General features: G+C 40.0%; 1 protein-coding gene across 2 annotated transcripts in view; it reads left to right on the top strand.

Annotated features, from left to right (window-relative positions):
* LOC128699226 (uncharacterized) overlaps window positions 1–15,641 on the top strand; it is a 215,023-nt gene that overhangs the window by 197,219 nt on the left and 2,163 nt on the right. For both annotated transcript variants that reach the window (XM_070096659.1, XM_070096660.1), the window contains exons 6-8: window positions 600–729; window positions 5,214–5,315; window positions 5,466–5,617. In XM_070096659.1, the coding sequence (XP_069952760.1) occupies window positions 600–729; window positions 5,214–5,315; window positions 5,466–5,617 (384 nt within the window). The remainder of the gene's footprint in view (window positions 1–599; window positions 730–5,213; window positions 5,316–5,465; window positions 5,618–15,641) is intronic.

Here is a 15,641-nt window from a genome sequence, read left to right as displayed (position 1 = left end):
ACCATCATGTAAAACAATTACAGGCTTTCGTTTTACACTAACTTGGCAGGACGGTAGTACCTCCCTGGGCGGTTGCTGTCTACCAACCTACTACCTACAGGAATTACTAGTTATATGAGCAAATTTGCTGATGACACGAAGATAGGTAGGATAATTGATTCATATGTAGATGTCACAGAACTTCAGGAGGATTTAGAGAAACTCAGTTCCTGGTCAGAAATGGTGTCATTTCTTTCAAAAGAAGGTTCTCTGCTATTTCAGAAGAAAATATATTTTTTTATTTTGAAAAAATGTGAACACTGAGCACTTTTAACTTAGTGGGTCTGGACACCTCACTGACAGTTTAAGTGACATCAGCACACCTCACCACCAAAGATGCTGCATTATCCCTCCTCATTTCACCTTGCCTTCTTACTGTATAAATGTCATGTCACTACATTTGTATTCATTTGATGAAGCTCTGGTTAAAATAAATTTGTCTATAAATAACGGTTTGCTTTGTACATACTGGCATTCTACAGTACATTTGAAAGTCTTCTTTCTCCAACTTTAGTTGTGAATTGTTGCAGCCTTGGTATAATGACTTCTATTTTAACCAGCAAGGGAATGAGAAGCAGCAGGAACCGAGCAACAACAATAGTGTGAGGTGTAAAGTAGCTCCTCGCCCAACAAGTAACCCAGTAGCCTTCACTCCCTATGACTTGACCTTACCTTGGCCAACAAGACGAGGTAGGTACCCAGGAATATAAACATATAGAGGCATTGTGGAAGGAATACTGACTCCATGACAGGCAGATTCTACTCCCACCCAACCATTCTAACATATGTATTTGTCTAACTTATTTTAACGCTACTGAAAGTGTTCATTTCATTGACACTTTTTATAAATTTCTTCCATTCACAGCTCTATTAACAAACACAGAATGTACAAATAATTAAAATTCATGGATGCAATACATTTAGGAAATTGTGGTAATTCAGTAAAAGAGAGGGTACCTTATGAACCATTGTTTATTAAAAGCTAAAGAAAAGGATCAGCAAAGCTATACAAGACATTGAAATTAAAGTGGCAAAGGAATAAAAGCAAATACCAAATGATTTTTTAAAGTGTACAGGACAATAATCAGGAAAAAATAGGCCTACTTAAAACTAGGTCTGGACAGCCAACTAATAATGAGCATGAATTTTTTAAGGTTATTTCTTGTAAGTCTTCCCACAAAAAGGCATGATATCCCACTGATTAAGAAATATAGAGAGCATGAAGAAAATAAATATCTTAGTTACTGGGGACATGGTTATTAACCCCTTGACTGTCGCAACCCCAAATCCTGAGGTGTCTCCTGGCATCGCAAAATTTCCAAAAAAAAAAAAAAAAAAAATTCTTATGAAATGATAGAGAATCTTTTCCTGATTGTAACAACAACAGAAGAACGTAATTTGATGGAAAATTGACAGAATTACGTTCTCATGAAGTTAGCAACCTCGGCAATATTTACAAATCAGTGATTTCGCCCACTTTTCGGCTAATTCCACTGTTCCAGTTGCCCAAACTCATAGCTATTTTAGAACTCCATTTTTTCTATTGATTGAGTACAAGAAACTGCCCATTTACTAATTTCAACTACCCAATAACGTGGTCAGAAATTTGCAATTTGGCCAATATCACGAAAATAAAAAAATATGACAATTTCAAAATAGGGTCCAGAATGAACAATGCAGACATTCCTGGCTCTAAAATAACATTTTCTATGTTCATCAGTCATGTCTCCAGGCCCTTCTGATATTACTCTTGCTTTCTATTCTGAATTTTTATTCAAACAAAAAATAAAAGATATACTGTTATGCAGACTACTGCAATATTGTAATAATTGTATAAATAATGTCAGCCCATTCATGACTGCATATTAGAATGGCTACTTGGACATTTATTGGAAAATGACATCATTTGTTTACCTTTGAACATCGGCAAAAATCAAACATTTCCCTTACTTTGAGCTCCATTTCAAGGTTCTTTTCATAGTAAAACCAATCAAAATCACCTCTATTTCTATAATATGTTTTCCATTCTATCAAATGAGACCAGGAAAACGAGAATACAACCATAAATACTATACGAAAATAGACCACAAAGTCGGCATTTTAATTAAAAAAACGGTCATTTTTTTTTCTCATTATGCACTGCGTGCTGCAGGATTTTTTTTATATGATGCACACTGACCACACAGACCCATTCTCTCACATGTGGGCCTACCAGCTTTCTCCTGCTTGATTTGAAGCCGCTAGAATTTATGAGTATACGTCAAAAACGGTGCCTCGTAAGACGTATATATACGACCAAAACAGTCAAAGGGTTAAACAAGTAGACAGCTTACAACAAAAGCCCTCACTCCTTGACAAACTTTCTTTTTTTATCTAAGGTTTAAGACAGGGATGAGGATGGTACTTTTATCCCATATTCCCTAGTAGTAACCTCATACCTCCATCGGACCACTTGGTATTATGCCAAATATTATTCATTCTCGAGTATTTACCATGTTTTTATATTATTTATATTGTTTATTATGCCATATTAGATCAATTGTGATGGGTAAATAAGCTGTAGTGTTGATATTAGCATAATAATAAAGCATATTCCCCCACATCACGAGACTCAGGAATTCCTGCTGACATAAGCAAATGTCCTAGGTAGTAGGTTGGTAGACAGCAACCGCCCAGGGAGGTACCACCGTCCTGCCAAGTGAGTGTAAAACGGAAACCTGTAATTGTTTTACATGATGGTAGGATTGCTGGTGTCCATTTTTCTGTCTCATAAATATGCAAGGTTTCAGGTACGTCTTGCTACTTCTACTTACACTTAGGTCACACTACACATACATGTACAAGCATATATATATACACACATCCCTCTGGGTTTTCTTCTATTTTCTTTCTAGTTCTTATTCTTGTTTATTTCCTCTTATCTCCATGGGAAAGTGGAATAGAATTCTTCCTCCGTAAGCCATGTGTGTTGTAAGAGGCGACTAAAATGCCGGGAGCAAGGGGCTAGTAACCTCTTCTCCTGTATATATTACTAAATGTAAAAGGAGAAACTTTTGTTTTTCCTTTTGGGCCACCCTGCCTTGGTGGGATACGGCCGGTGTGTTGAAAGAAGAAGAAGAATAAGCAAATGTTCCCAGACGGTTCCTGATTGGCTCTTAGACTCTGTATTAGCTCCACCCACTCTGTTATGATGTCAAATTGTCAGTTATTATTAGAATAATAGAAGAAATAACTGAAACAAAAATGGAAATAATCTGAAAATTGACGACATGAAAGCACGCATGCTACAGGTGGCTGCATCACCGTATATGCCATAAATGACTATAATTCCTTGTAGGAACATAGTACAACAATGATTCTTATATCAGTGTTGCCAAAGTGTTAAGCTATTTTTCAATATGATTAGCTCAATTTTCGAATTTTTTCTAATTTTTTTTTACTTCACGCGCTGCGTGCATTAGCCACCCCTAAGTCACTGTTTTACACCACAGTCACAGTTTTTTCTCATTATGCACTGCATGCTGCAGGATTTTTTTTTATATAGTGCACACTTACCACACAGACCTATTCTCTCATATGTAAGTCCAAATTTACCGGTCACAGCATGCCTGAGTGAGCTGAGCTTATGGCAACCGACAGTGGCTTCAAAGCCACCTTATCTTTTATGGACAATGTATGGTGTATGTGCTTTACACAACAAGAGGCATTTCTTTTATTTGTTGGAACCATGGCTAGGGCTAAAAGCAAGCAGATTATAACAATAAATGGGGAAAAAGAAATTGGAATGACTTATGCAGCAAGTAGTGCCACCAAACAGTAGCAGCAGGTTGGTGTAGTGACCCCAGAAATTTGAAATTATGCTAGCCGAAATTAGTGCCAGATTACTGATGGAACCAGATTACTGATTGCCAGATTAGTGATGGCCGACCTGTATTAACATAATATACGACATTTAATGTGCCTCAGAGTATTTATTATTGCTTATTATTATTATTATTAATGTGGCGTCAAGACTAATAAAACACTCTTAATGATTTTAAAGTGTACCTGCATGCCAGCACAGTGTGTAAGTTTATTTAGGTACAGGTACACATAAGTATAATCATCAGAGCATATATAAAACATATTATTATTATTATAATCAAGGGAGAAGCGCTAAACCCGGAGGATTATACAGCGCCTGGGGGGGATGTGGAAGGCATTCAGGCTTAATTTGGGGAACTGGAGCACAGATCCAATTCCCTAAATCAAGAGCCCCTCACCAACATCAATATAAAACATAAAATAACTTCAAAACACATGAAATTTTGGAAAGTTTCCAGACATAATGGAGAGACGCGGTGCTCACGGAGAATGTAAACAAACCAGGTGGGGTGCGGTGACCACATTAGAAAGTCAGGTGGGTGAAGCCTAATAGCGAGTTTTGGTCATAATTTGAAAAGTCCGTATTAGTAAACACCTAAGGCGAAACGTCGTTAAGCAGGGCCCTACTGTATCTTTACACTTTCCCCTATTTTGGCAGTAAATGGGCTGGAACCTAGAGTAAATAAATCATATCACTTGACTTTGTTGGGTTATCCTTAGTTACTAAACCAAAGGATGTCTTTTCTTCAACTTCATGAACTTCTTTATTTTTAGCACTACATTATTTTGCCATTTGTCTCATCATATCTTCATCTTTATCTATCTGCTTTCTTCATATGATCTCTTAATACCAAGAGATTTAAGAAGTTGTGTGTTTTTAGTTGTTTTAGGACCTTGTTATTAATTAGTTTTAAATAATACAATGGTATTAAAAAGAAAATACAGGTACCATCCGACTTAAAACTGAGTTCGGTTCCGACAAACCGGTCATAAGTCAAAATGGACGTAAGTTGAACCTTACTACTGAATATCAACACTACATTTTTGTAATGACTTTATTTTATTGTTTTATTTTGGTATTTAATTTTTTACTTTACTTTTTATGCTGTTAGTACTGTATTTTATACTGAAAGGCTTAAGGTAAACACTGTGTACAACACAGACAGTTGTTTATTTCCCAGAAATTTGGAATAGAAAACACGGTCGTAAGTCGAATGGTCGTATGTTGAGCAGGTTGTAAGTCAGATGGTAGGTGTATTCACAAAGTCAATAAGATTGTGCCATTGGTTATGGTGAATTATTATTTTCAGAGAATGGGATATGTGGTGAAATTCGGGGGAGGACTTTAGAAGGCGGGTGTCTCGCACTGACATCAGAGTCTCGCCTGGATGAACAGAGTGCTTCTTCAAGTGGTAAGCATTTTGCAGACCTCGCCTACAGTAAGGTTGCAAGTTGTAGCCTTCACAGTCCAGTGGTACAGATAGATATATAGACAAATGTTTGTGCATGTTTATATTGATTGATTTTATTTATTTAGTAATTTTGGTGTTTGTGTTCTGCAGCACTGGAAAGTCTCTCTCCTGGTGGTCGAGGCGGTGAACTGGACGTTACAGCAGCAGATGAAGCATTTCGTACCCGTTCACTACCAGCCTGGGTCAGGAACAAGACCCGCCCCCTCACTGCCTTAGATGACCTTAATACTATCTATGAGAAGGTAATCATTAACCTGAATTTTGATCCCCTTTCCCCAGTCCTCTCACTGCCTTAGATGACTTTCTATTTTTGAGACAGTAGCATAACTTTGACCTGTCTTATTATTATCTTAAATAAATTCAGTATTCTCCATGGGGAAGTGGAACAGAATTCTTCCTCTGTAAGCCATGCATGTCATAAGAGGCAACTAAAATGCCGGAAGCAAGGGGCTAGTGACCCATTCTTCTGTATACATTAGTAAAGTTAAAAAGAGAAACTTTTTTTTTTTTTGGGGGGGGGGGGCCACCTTGCCTTGGTGGGATACGGCCGGTTTGTTGAAAGAACAACAACTTCAGTATTAGCTGTGCAAAAGAAACTGCTAACCTAGATCCAAAAAAAATAAGAGGGGTCTATGTTTTTGTCATAACTGAAGTCCACTTAATTAAGCAGTCTACTTCAGATGAGGCTTAAATGTACAGATATCTCTTAGTTTTAGTTCACTTTTCTAAAGTGAGTTTTAATTGGAACTTAAGAGGACTTGAGCTAGAATTTGCCACAGCCACACTGGTACAAGATTCATCTGTAGAAAGTTACATTTGTTTTCACAGTGGGACCCATGCTAACCTCCCTACAGTGTATAGAAATATACTTTGTTGAATGAATCTTATGAGCCAGCTGGCCGAGTGGCTTACATACCGTCCTGGAGTTTTACGACTCTCTCACCATAGCTCAAGCCTCACCCATTCTGTGGTTTGTTTGCAATCGTGTTATGGTTTCATGCGTCGTGGGACTAGGTGTTACAGTATATTTCCTCTGCATCCCATAAGATTGGTCCCCTCAACTTTAACCCTTTTGGGGCTTCAGCCGTACTAGTACGGCTGAAACGGGTTTTTGACATACAGTGGACCCCCGCATAGCGACCTTAATCCGTGCAAGAGGGCTGGTTGTTATGCGAAATGTTCGGTATGCGAATGAATTTTCCCCATAAGAAATAATGGAAATCAAATTAATCCGTGCAAGACACCCAAAAGTATGAAAAAAAAAATTTTACCACATGAAATATACATTTTCCTACACACAAAGAGAAGGATACATGCACAATAGTAGAGTAGTACATGCACAATATATATTGTACATGCACAATATATATTGTGCATGTACTACTCGACTAAATGAAGAATAAATGACACTTACCTTTATTGAAAATGCAGCAATGACTGATGAGACACTGTGTCCTGGGAGTGCCTTTTCCTCCTGAGTACTGTAGGTCCTGTTTGGCATTTTCTTCCAGAACAGGCCTTATCACACTGTGTATGCCACTACGATTCTTAAATCTCTCAAACCAACCTTTGCTGGCTTTAAATTCACCAATATGAGCACTAGTTCCAGGCATTTTTCCCTGTTCACCTGGGTGTTAGTCGACTTGTGTGGGTTGCATCCTGGGAGACAAGATTAAGGACCCCAATGGAAATAAGTTAGACAGTCTTCGATGACACTGACTTTTTTGGGTTATCCTGGGTGGAAAATCCTCTGGGGTTAATTGTTTCTTGGTATTCTCAATAAGCCACACCAACAACTTTGCTACAGCAGCAGCAGCAGCTGACGGTGGTACAGCAGCAACAGATGATGCTACAGCAGCAACAGACGATGCTACAGCAGCAGCAGATGATGCTACAGCAGCAACAGACGATGCTACAGCAGCAGCAGACGATGCTACAGCAGCAACAGACGATGCTACAGCAGCAGCAGACGATGCTACAGCAGCAACAGACGATGCTACAGCAGCAGCAGACGATGCTACAGCAGCAGCAGACGGTACTACAGCAGCAGCAGCAGCTGACGGTGGTACAACAGCAGCAGCAGCTGACAGTGCAGCAGCAGCAGCAGCAGCAGCAGCAGCAGCAGCAGCTGTACCACCAATAGTAGCGATGGTTGATTGGGGTTTATTATACAACCTGGCCAGCTCGGAGACACGCACTCCACTTTCATACTTATCAATGATCTTTTTCTTCATCTCTATAGTAATTCTCACCCTTATTGCTGTAGGGTTGGCACTAGAAGCTTTCTTGGGGCCCATGGTCACTTATTTTCCAGAAAAAATCACCAAAAACACTGTAATAATACGAAATGTTCCGATTGTATGCTTGGATGTTACCACAGAGGCTAGCTGGTAAACAATGCCACCGGCGGAACATGTGAGCGTGGCTCAGGCCGCACATTGGACGCGTCTTGAACGAAGGGCGGTGAGCGGGTTTTTGGGCGGTATGCGAGGCAAAATTTTTGCGATCAAAGCGTCCGGTATGTGGATTGTACGGTATGCGATGCGTACGGTATGCGGGGGTCCACTGTACTAGTACGCATAAATTCTAGCACCCTCAAATCTAGCAAGAGAAAGCTGGTAGGCCTACATATGAAAGAATGGGTCTGTGTGGCGAGAGCATAATTCCGTAAGTTTTCCATCAAATTTGAAATTTTGGCGACCCTGAGAACAAGTCTCTGAGAGGGCCTGGCGACCCTCAAAGGGTTAATGCATTCAAAAGTGTGCGGCATAAGTTTCTGTTATAGTTAAATATCAAAGCTGAAGACTTACCTGGAGAGGGTTTTGGGGGTCAACACCCCATGGCCCGGTCTGAGACCAGGCCTTGTGGTGGATCAGGGTCTGATTAACCAGGCTGTTGCTGCTGGCTGCACACAAACTGACATATGAACCACAGCTGGCTGGTCAGGTACTGACTTTAGGTGCCTGTCCAGTGCCTTTTTGAAAACAGCCAGGTTCTATTGGTAATACCCCTTATGTATGCTGGGAGGCAGTTGAACAGTCTTGGGCCCCTGACACTTATTGTGTTGTCTCTCACTGCACTCATGATGCCTCTGCTTTTCATTGGGGGAATGCTGCACCTCCTGCCGAGTCTTGCTTTCATAGGGAGTGATTTTCGTGTGCAAATTTGGTACTAATCCCTCTAGGATTTTCCAAGTGTATATTATCATGTATATTTCTCGCCTGCATTCCGGAAATACAAATCAAGGGACTTAACCACTCCCAGTAATTTATTTGCATTATTGTACTTGTGTGTACCATGAAATTTCTTTGTACACTCTCCAGGTCAGCAATTTTGCCTGCCTTGAAGGGGGCAGTTAGTGTATAGCAGTATTCCAGCCTAAAAAGAACAAGCGATTTGAAGAGAATCATCATGGGCTTGGCATCCCTAGTTTTGAAGGTTCTCATTATCCATCCTGTCAATAGATACATTGTTGTGGTCTTTGAAGGTGAGATCCTCTTGACATTATCACTCGCAGGTCCTTCACATTACTTTTTCACTTTTGTATGGTTAGAATTTGTTGTATACCATGATACAGTTTTAATTTCCTCAAGTTTTCCATATCTGAGTAGTTGAAATTTCCCTTCATTGAACGTCATATTGTTTTGAGTGGCCCATTTGAAGATTTGGTTGATGTCCACTTGGAGTCTTGCAGGTATCTTTGATGGAGGACACTGTCATGGCAATCCGAGTGTCATCCACAAAGGAAGACACAGACCTATGGCTTACCACTCTGTCTGTGTCAGATATGAGGATGAGGAATAAGATGGGAACAAGTACTGTGCCTTATGGAACAGAGCTTTTCACTGTAGCTGCCTCAGACTTTACTCTGTTTACTATTACTCTTTGTGTTCTATTTGTTAGGAAGTTATAGATCCATCTACCAACTTTTCCTGTTATTCCCTTATCACGCATTTTGTGCGCTATTACACCATGGTCGCTCTTGTCGAAAGCTTTTGCAATGTCTGTGTATACTACATCTGTATTTTATTTATCCTCTATAGCATCCAGACCTTGTCATAGTGGTCCAGTAGCTGGGACAGGCAGGAGTGACCTGCTCTAAACCCGTGTTGCCCTGGGTTGTGTAATTGATGGATATCTAGGTGGTTGGTGATCTTGTTTCTTAGAACCCTTTCAAAGATTTTTATGATATGAGATATTAGTGCTATTGGTCTGTAGTTCTTTGCAGTTGCTGTATTGCCACCTTTGTAAAGTGGGGCTATGTCTGTTGCTTTTAGTGAGTGTGGGATGACCCCTGTGTCCATGCTCCCTCTCCATAGAATACTGAAGGCACATGACAGGGGCTTCTTGCAGTTCTTGATGAACATGGAGTTCCGTGAGTCTGGTCCTGGGGCAGAGTGCATGGGCATATCATTTATTGTGTTTTCAAAGTCTTGGGTTTCGTTCATAAAGAATTCATTTAGATTTTCAACCCTTAGACTAGGTAACGGCTCACTGAATATTGAGTCGTATTGGGACTTCACCCCTCAAGGAAGGTTCCTTGATGTTGGTGAGGGGCTCTTGATTTAGGGAATTGGATCTGTGCTCCAGTTCCCCGAATTAAGCCTGAATGCCTTCCACATCCCCCCCCAGGCGCTGTATAATCCTCCGGGTTTAGCGCTTCCCCCTTGATTATAATAATAATAATAATTGGGACTTCAGTATCTCACTCATTTCTTTGCTGTCATCTGTGTATGTCCCGTCTCGCCTAAGCAGGGGCCCAATACTGGATGTTGTTTTACCCTTAGATTTGGCACAAGAGAAGAAATATTTTTTTTTTCAGTTTCCTTTATGGCTTTTAGTTCTTCCTGAGATTCTTGTCTCCTGTAAGATTCCTTAAGCTTAAGTTTGATATTTGCTATTTCTCTGACCAGTGCCTCCCTTCATATTTCAGATATACTGGCCCCTCTCAGCAGCTCTGTGATTCTTCGCCTTTGTCTGTATAGGGAGCTTCTCACTCTTTCTAGTTTACATCTTCTCTTTCTATTTCTTAATGGAATGTGCCTTGAGCAGACCTCAAGTGCCACAGAATTAATTTTTTTCTAGGCAAAGGTTTGGATCTGTGTTGTTTAGGATATCCTCCCAGCTTGTTTCATTTAGGACATGGTTGACTTGTTCCCATTGTATGTTTTTGTTATTGAAGTTGAATTTTGTGAATAGACCCTTATGACTGATTACATTTTACTGGTCAGGAGCCCTGTGCATACATGTCTGTACCTCTATTATGTTGTGATGTAAGCGTATTGCCTTTGATATGGTTATATTACATATCAGATCGTTGTTGTTAGGGAAGTCGAGGTCCAGCATACAGGTCTCCCTCAACATTCGCGAGGGTTAGGGGATCAAGAGCCTCGTGAATGTTGAAAAACCGTGAATGTTTGGTGCCCCAATATATTGTAGGGAAATATAATACAATACTGCTTCCTTAACTTGTTGAACCATGAACAATCATAAAATACATCAAAACGTCGTAAATTGTACTAAATATATACATGTTATGCTTTAATAACATGTATGTTATTAAATACCACTGCCTCCACCAATGCCTCCACCACTTCCTCAACCACTGCGAGTCCCTACTACCCTCCCTCTGACCCCTGCAACTGGCAGCCTGCCCTCCCACCACTCAGTGTGGTGAGTGTTTTGTTTGTTCATTATTTGCTATTAAACTACAGTATAAATAATGTAAACCCATTCATGACTGCATATTGGAATGGCTATTCGGACAGGTATTGGACGGTGACATCATGTGTTTACTCTTGAACACAGCAAAGAATCAAACATTTCTGCTACTGCTAATAATAATAATAATAATAATAATAATACGATATAATTGAAGAAGGAAATTGTACAAAAATACGAGGGAGTGGTTGACACATCGTCAGTGTGGCTTTGTTTATGCTGGAGTGAACATTAGTCTCCCTGCTCTTCCAAACATTTCACAATAATTCAGTGGTTGAGGCAGTGGTATTTAATAACATATATGTTATAAATAATAATAGTACATATTATTAATAACATGTATTATTATTATTAATAACATGTATGTTATTAAATACCACTGCCTCAACCGCTGCCTCAACCACTGCCTCAATTGCTTCCTCAACAGCTGCCTCACCCACTGCCTCAATCGCTTCCTCAACAGCTACCTCAACCACTGCCTCAATTGCTGCCTCAACAGCTGCCTCACCCACTGCCTCAATCGCTTCCTCAACAGCTGCCTCAACCACTGCCTCAATCACTTCCTCAACAGCTGCCTCACCCACTGCCTCAACAGCTGCCTCAACCACTGCCTCAATCACTGCCTCACCCACTGCCTCAATCACTGCCTCAACAGCTGCCTCACCCACTGCCTCAATCGCTGCCTCAACCACTGCCACTACCACTCGTCGCACTCAATCTACAAGCACCAAACACAATGAATTATTGTGAAATGTTTGGAAGAGCAGGGAGACTAATATTCACTCCATAAACAAAGCCATACTGACGATGTGTCAACCACTCCCTCGTATTTTTGTACAATTTCCTTCTTCAGTTACATCGTATTTATTATTATTATTATTATTATTATTACTACTACTATTGTCATTATTAGCAGTAGCAGAAATGTTTGATTCTTTGCTGTGTTCAAGAGTAAACACATGATGTCACCGTATAATACTTGTCCGAATAAACATTCCAATATGCAGTCATGAATGGGTTTACATTATTTATACTGTAGTTTAATAGCAAATAAAGAACAAACAAAACACTCACCACACTGAGTGGTGGGAGGGCTGGCTGCTAGTTGCAGGGATTGGTGGGAGGGTAGTAGGGGCTCGCAGGTGGTGGGAAACTTAAATATGATTTGGCGGCTGGGAATTTGGCGGTTGGGAATTTGCGAATATGTGAAGCCCGCGAAAGCTGAAAACGTGAATGTTGAAGGAGACCTGTATTTTCTAGTCTTGTAGGCTCCAATATTTGCAGAGATTTAATAGTTCGTGTTTGTGTGAATTTTCATCTGAGCTGCCTCCTGTCACGTAGAACTACATCACTGATGCCAGGGTCCATCATATACATGTGTACGTATATCTACATTATGAGCTCAACTCACTCAGATTAGCTGTGAGCAGTAAGTTTTGGCCTAGGTATGAGAGAATGGGTCTGTGCTGTTTATCCTTTCCTCAGGCCATTTCTTAAAGAATAAAGATTTTATTGATTTGCAGAGGTTACAGTGTGTAAATACAATTTTGATTTGTTAAGTACAAAAAAAGCCACTATCATGCCGGGGCATTTCGGGCATTTAGAAGTCATAGTCCTGGCCGTTTATCCTCCTCTCAGGGTGTTTCCTATTTAGAAGTCAAAGCCCTTGCTGTTTATCCTTTCCCTGGGGCATTTGCCCATGTAGGAAAGTCATAGTTTTTCCTGGAAGGAACTGGTACCATTTGTAAATTAATTGAACACATGATTAATAGGGTGTAAAGCACCCTTCTGGCAAGACAGTGATGGAGTGAATGATGGTGAAAGTTTTTCTTTTTCAGGCCACCTTGCCTTGGTGGGAATCGGCCAGTGTGATAATAAAAAAAAAAATAAAATGATTAATAGGTGACTAGTGTGGTACTTGAAGATGCACATCTGTATATCCCACATCATTTCAGATATAGAAGTGGCTATTCTGCTATTGATCCTTCAATTCAGCTCTGTATGTACATTCACAATGCTGGGCTGCAGGGGCATTGACCCCGAAACCCTCTCCAGGTATACAGAAAAATTAGATTTACCATTGTGCAGACTACTGCATTATAATAATTGTACAGATAATGTCGGTACATTCCTAAATGCGTATTAGATTGGCCAACTGGATGCGTATTAGACGCGTGAAGTCATCTGTGTACTCTGGAATATTGGCAAAAATCAAACATTTCCACTGATTGAAGCTCAGTTTCAAGCTACTTACAGTCTGAAACCAATCAAAATCATCTCCATTTCTGTAATACAGTATATCTTCTATCAAATTAGACCAAGAAATTGAGAATACAACCATAAAAAACATAGAAAAATACACTGCAAAGTCATTGTTTCAAATCAAAAACACGGTTGCAGTTTTTTGCCCATTACGCATTCCTTGCTGCAGGATTTTTTTATATGGTGCATACCACATAGACCCACTCTCTTGTCTCTAGGCCCAAATTTACCACTCACAGCTTATCTGAGTGAGCTGAGCTCATGCCATAGTACTATGGGACTGACACTGAAAGGGTCAAAATTCAGTTGTAAAAAACCTTAAACGAAAGCCCTGTCAAAAGTTCTTTGAAGTGACCTCTGACACTGACCTAACTCTCAGAGACTTTAGGAAGAGTCAGTTTAACATCCTCCAGTGTGTGAGGCTGATAATTAAAATGTGGAAAATTCTGTTTCGGACATCAAACTTCTCGCTGTTTGAACACCACCAAGGAACCGTTAAGTTCAAACACTGAGGTTCCATTGTACTTGGTAGATGAAGGGAATATTTTGAGTTGCTAGCACTGTTATTTGGCAAGTGTCCATCAGATGTCCTTAAAGAATGCACTCAGCTAGATAGGTTACATCACATGGCTTAAATATTTTTTTTCTTTACCATGTTGGCTGTTTCCCATTGAGGCAGGGTGACCCAAAAAGAAAAATACAAAAAGGAAGAAAAAACTTTCATCATTCAACATTTTCACCATCACTCATACATAATCACTGTTTTTGCAGAGGTCCCCAGATATGACGGTTTAGATTCCCTCCAAACTGCCAATATCCCAAACCCCTTCTTTAAATTGCAGGCATTGTACTTCCCACTTCCAGGACTCGAGTCTGGCTAACTGGCTTAAAGTTATTAGCATCTAAAAACTGTATTTCAGTACATCTACTCAGTGCTCTGTTAATCCGTTTCATGCTCTTCCTGTATGGTTGCCCATCCTGGTCTGCCAAGCTGTTAAATGTCATGGCTTCCACTTTGTAGAATGTTGTAGAAATTACATGTGACAGCCTCAAAAGTGATGTATCTTAGCAGATTGTATTCACTAAATTTAATCACACCACTTGGGTGAGGTCAGTAAGCAAGTTCATCATCTTCTTAGGCCTTGGTTTTATCTAATCTTTCATGTGGGGATCAAGTGTATTCCTTTGCTTTAACAGTTATTCTCTCTAAACTAGTCAGAGAGGCAATTGCAGGACAGACGAGATACTGTCTATGCTCTCCAGTTTGTTTTGCATGACCTTCATGTCCCTGCAACCTATATTATTATAATCAAAATAAGAAGTGCTAAACCTGCCAGGGTCATACAGCACTGCCCTGCAACCTATAGAATAATTGTAATGCTGTCACTTTCATTGGTCATCCTACTTTATCACATTCTTTTAATTTTTGCCTTCAGACCTAGTTCTCAATCTACCTCTTGTTTTCTGTTCACACTGTTCATTTCTATTGTATTCCACCTAGGAAAGTACCAGTGATTTGAGTACATCCCCTCTTTCCCTTTACAAAGTCTCATGTCACTACTATGGACATAAACACCCTCTTCCTTGACCATTATTAGTTAAACTTGCATGCTACTGCTGTGTACACTGATAGCTCTAATTCTTCTGATGGTCTAAGATATGCAACGGTTTTTCCAGACAATGTAACACTGGGACACTTACTGGATTTGAGCAGTATAGTATTTTCATGGTAGAGTTCTGTGCACTTTTTGCAGCCATCATCTACATTACTTCTTTTCCTACTACTATTGTTTCTGACCCTCATAGTGCATGGTGGCAAACTCTTCAGAGCTTTGATTCCTTGATGAAGCCACTGTGTGGTGCAGGATTTCCTCAGTAAAGATACCCAAGTGTTGCACATGTCTAATTTATCAATTTGTCAGTTCTCTGAGCCATTTATCTATATTTGACCCCTTGCATTCCCATTGTCCTTTGCATTAAATGCTGGCTGTGTCCTCTTTCAGTAAGCATAAAGGCATTGTCTTTTGCTGGGGCCCCTGGTCATTTTGGTGTCCAGGGTAATGAATGCTAAGTTTCTTCTGCAGCCCAGGACCAATCCATCTTTTGCAGAGATATAACCTATTCTGTTAATTTTCCAATTTTATCTAAGAGCATTTGGGATCAATGGCAACACTGTTGGTCCAGGTTAGAGGACAAGCTGTTCTTGATGAAACCAGAACTAGGATCTAATCAACTTCTTTCAATTGCTGTTGCATTTGGGAAATAGTTCTTGCTCAACTGTGT

This window comes from Cherax quadricarinatus, chromosome 54 (assembly GCF_038502225.1).
Source record: "Cherax quadricarinatus isolate ZL_2023a chromosome 54, ASM3850222v1, whole genome shotgun sequence".
In the NCBI taxonomy this organism is placed as follows: Eukaryota; Metazoa; Arthropoda; class Malacostraca; order Decapoda; family Parastacidae; genus Cherax; species Cherax quadricarinatus.
The sequence above is the reverse complement of the archived record's forward strand: the minus strand, read 5'-3'. Positions and strand labels throughout refer to the sequence as shown.